The following is a 3,989-nucleotide window of genomic DNA, read 5'->3' as shown; positions in this document are numbered from 1 at the left end:
TCTCTCCCTCTGTCTCTCCCTCTGTCTCTCCCTCTGTCTCTCCCTCTGTCTCTCCCTGTCGCTCTCTCCCTCTGTCTCTCCCTCCCTCTGTCTCTCCCTGTCGCTCTCTCCCTCTCCCTCTCCCTGTCGCTCTCTCCTTCTCCCTCTCTCTCGGACTCCCCCTCTCTCTCTCCCGGACTCCCCCTCTCTCTCTCCCTCTCCCTCTCGGACTCTCCCTGTCGCTCTCTACCTCTCTCTCTCTCTCTCGGACTCTCCCTCGGACTCTCCCTGTCCCTGTCGCTCTCTACCTCTCTCTCTCTCTCTCTCGGACTCTCCCTCGGACTCTCCCTCTCCCTGTCGCTCTCTACCTGTCTCTGTCTCTCTCGGACTCTCCCTCTTTCCGTCGCTCTTTACCTCTCCCTGTCTCTGCCTGTCTCTCCCTCCCTGCCTGTCTCCCTCTCTCTCTCCCTGTCTGACTCTCCCTCCGTGCCTGTCTGTCTCCCCCTCCCTCCCTGTCTGTCTGTCTCTCTCTCTCTCCCTCCCTCCCGCTCTGTCTCTCTCTCTCCCCCCCCCCCCGCCCCCCCTCCCTCCCCCCCCCCCCCCGACCCCCGTCTCTCTCTGTCGGCTCCTCCCCCCGGGAACGGGGTGCGCTGGAAAGTGAGGAAGAACGGAGCGGGACCATTTCCGCCCTGGAGACAGGTGCCAGCCTCACCTCGCAGTTTCCAGGGTCACCCTCCCTCGCACCCTGCAGAGGCGGGGGTGTGCTGTTCAGGTTAGGGGGAGGACAGAGAGAGAGAGAGAGAGAGAGAGAGAAGATACCCCTGAGGTGCTCAGAGCCCATCTCCCTGAAATCCTCACCTTCTGGATTCCTCGGACATCTTCTGACTGGCCTGGGATTTTCTCCATCTCTTCGCTCATTCATGGGACTCCATTGCGCCTTCGTTGATTCTCTGGTCTTCTGCCTCCAACTGTTTGCCCTTTGAGTGGGCAATATGTTTTTGTACTGTATCTGATGGAGACCCTACACATGCCTGTCAGACTACCCTCCTGTTCAAATCCCTCCCTCCCTATCTCCGTCACCTCCTCCTCTAGCCCCCTACAATCCTCACCCTCCTGTTCAAGTCCCTCCCTCCCTATCTCCGTCACCTTCTCCAGCCCCCTACAATCCTCACCCTCCTGTTCAAGTCCCTCCCTTACCCTCCTCCCTCTGTCTGTCTCACTGTCTGTTGTTCTATCCCAGGTGAAGCCCCTGCTCCAGGTGACCAGACAGGACGAGGAGATTCAGGCCAAAGACGAGGAGCTGCTCAAGGTCAAAGAGAAGCAGTTAAAGGCCGAGATGGACCTGACCGAACTGGGCCGCAAGCATCAGCAGGTCAGCAATGCACAGGGACTGTGTGCTGTCCCCGTCCCTGGGAGGGGTGATGGGGGATGGTGTAGAGGGAGGTTTACTCTCTATCTAACCCCATGCTGTCCCCGTCCCTGGGAGCGTTTGATTGGGAGGATAGTGTGGAGGGAGCTTTACCCTGTATCTAACGCCGTACTGTCCCTGTCCTGGGAGTGTTTGATGGGGGGAGGGAGGACGGTGGTGTAGAGGAAGCTTTACTCTGTATCTAACCCCCTGTCCCCGGGAGTGTTTGATGGGGGTGACTGTGTAGAGGGCGCTTTACTCTGTATCTGACCCCATGCTGTCCCTGGGAGTGTTTGATGGGGAGGGCATTGTAGAGGGAGCTTTACTCTGTATCTAACCCAGTTTTGTGTGTGGTGTTGCAGCTGGTGGAGGAGAAGAACATCCTGGCAGAGCAGCTGCAGGCTGAGACGGAGCTGTTTGCTGAAGCCGAGGAGATGAGAGCTCGGCTCGCCAGCAAGAAGCAGGAGCTGGAGGAAATCCTGCACGACCTGGAGTCCCGTGTCGAGGAGGAGGAGGAACGGAACCAGCAGCTTCAGAATGAGAAGAGGAAGATGCAGCGGCACATCCAGGTGGGATCACACTGTGAGGCCCCTCTGCCCCTCCCACCCCCCGTATCCTCTCTGCCTCTATCACCTCTCTGTGTGTGTCTCTCTGTATCTCTCTCCCTGCCTGTCTCTTCAACTCCTCCCCATCTCCTTTCTCATTGCCTGTCTTTCTGTATCTCACTCCCACCGTTCTGGCCATAACATCCTCTCTCTCTCCTTCTTCTCTCCCACTCACTGCCCATCCTCTGCCTCTCCCTTCCATGTCCATCCTGTCTCTGTCTGCCTGTCCCCCCCCAACCCCTCTTTCCCCCGCCTCTCTCTCTTCCCCCCCCCCCCCCCCCTCCTCCCCCCCCCCACCCTCTCTCTTTCTCCCCGCTTCTCCTTTGTGCCAGCCCTCTGTCTCCCTCAGTTTCTAGCACTCTCTTTCTCTCTCCTGCTATAACACAGTACAGGTCCTTCAGCTCACGATGTTGTGCCGACCTCTTCTCCTACTAAGATCAAACTACCCTGTGTACCCTACGTTTTACTATCCTCCATGTGCCTACCCAAGAGTCGCTTAAAAGTCTCAAGTATCTGACTCCACTACCACTGCCGGCAGCGCATTCTACACACCCGCCACTCTCTGTGTGAAGAACCTACCTCTGACATCTCCCCCATATCTTCAACCAGTCACCTTAAAATTATGCCCCCTCGTAACAGTCATTTCCACCCTGGGAAAAAGTCTCTGACTATCCACTCTATCTATGCCTGTCATCATCTTGTACGACTCTATCAAGTCACCTCTCATCCTTCTTCATTCCAATGAAAAGAGCCCTAGCTCCCTCAACCTTTTCCTCATAAGACCTGCACTCCAGTCCAGGCAACATCCTGGTAAATCTCCCACTGCACCCTCTCTAAAGCTTCCACATCTTTCCTATAATGAGGCAACCAGAACTGAACACAATATTCCAAGTGTGGTCTAACCAGGGTTTTATAGAGCTGCAGCATGACCTCACGGCTCTTAAACTCCATTCCCCTGCCCAATGAAAACCAACACACACCATACGCCTTTTTTACAATCCTATCAAAGTTGGGTAGTAACTTTGAGGGATCTCTGGACGTGGACCCCAAGATCCCTCTGTTCCTCCACACTGCCGGGAATCCTGCCATTAACCCTGTATTCTGCGTTCAAATTCGACCTTCCAAAGTGAATTTCACACTTCACACTTCACACTTTTGCTATCCTCTTGCTTAATCTCTCACGTCTCTCTCTCTTTGCCCCTCATGTATTCTGTCTCTTGCTGTCTCATCTCCCTCCTCTTTCCTACGTCTGTCCCTCTGTACTTTTTCTCTGTCTCTCCTCCCTCCCTCTCTCCATTCTTCCTTCCTCTCTCCTTCTGTCTTCCACTTCGCTCCCTTTTTCTCCCCCACCTCTGTCTCTGTCTCTGTCACATTTTATCTCCCTCTTCACTCTCTTTTTCTGTCCACAAGATCTTTGTCTCCTCTGTCTTGCTTGCTCCCTCTGTCTCTCCCATTTCAGCTCCCATTTTTTCTGTCTCTCACGCTGTCTCTATGTCTCTCTCTGTGTCTGGCACTCTCTGTCTTTGTCTGTATGTCTCTCTTTCTGTCTGTCTCTCCTGCTCACGCTCTCCACCCCATCCCCCCCCATCCCTTGTGCGTCCTCCCTGTCCCCAGCTCCCCCCCACAGTCTCTGGACTGGGCCGTGCTAGATTGACTCACTCTGTCCCTGTCCCAGGACATCGAGGAGCAGCTGGAAGAGGAAGAAGCCACGCGACAGAGACTGCAACTCGAGAAGGTGACCACGGAGGGCAAGCTGAAGAAGATGGAGGAAGATATCTACATCCTTGAGGATCAGAACTCCAAACTGATGAAGGTAAATGACCCGATGGGGGATTGTCAGTCACAGATAACCCACACGGAGAAATGTATTGGTGCAGGAATGGAGAGAAACGGTGGGTTATCGGAGAGAGAGTGAGAGAGACAGTGGGTTATCGGAGAAGGGTAGAGGGAGAGAGAGGCAGTGGGTTATCGGAGAGGGGTAAAGGGAGAGAGAGAGA

The 3,989-nt window shown here is 55.0% G+C and overlaps 1 protein-coding gene across 1 annotated transcript in view; it reads left to right on the top strand.

The window, feature by feature from the left end:
- The window catches only part of LOC109926555 (myosin-10-like), a 35,130-nt gene that overhangs the window by 30,491 nt on the left and 650 nt on the right, over positions 1–3,989 (top strand). Inside the window, exons 21-23 of the mRNA XM_048620291.1 lie at positions 1,220–1,351; positions 1,750–1,956; positions 3,668–3,805. Of these exons, the coding sequence (XP_048476248.1) occupies positions 1,220–1,351; positions 1,750–1,956; positions 3,668–3,805 (477 nt within the window). The remainder of the gene's footprint in view (positions 1–1,219; positions 1,352–1,749; positions 1,957–3,667; positions 3,806–3,989) is intronic.

The sequence above is a fragment of the Rhincodon typus genome, chromosome 46 (assembly GCF_021869965.1).
Source record: "Rhincodon typus isolate 14 chromosome 46, sRhiTyp1.1, whole genome shotgun sequence".
Lineage (NCBI taxonomy): Eukaryota > Metazoa > Chordata > Chondrichthyes > Orectolobiformes > Rhincodontidae > Rhincodon > Rhincodon typus.
The sequence above is the reverse complement of the archived record's forward strand: the minus strand, read 5'-3'. Positions and strand labels throughout refer to the sequence as shown.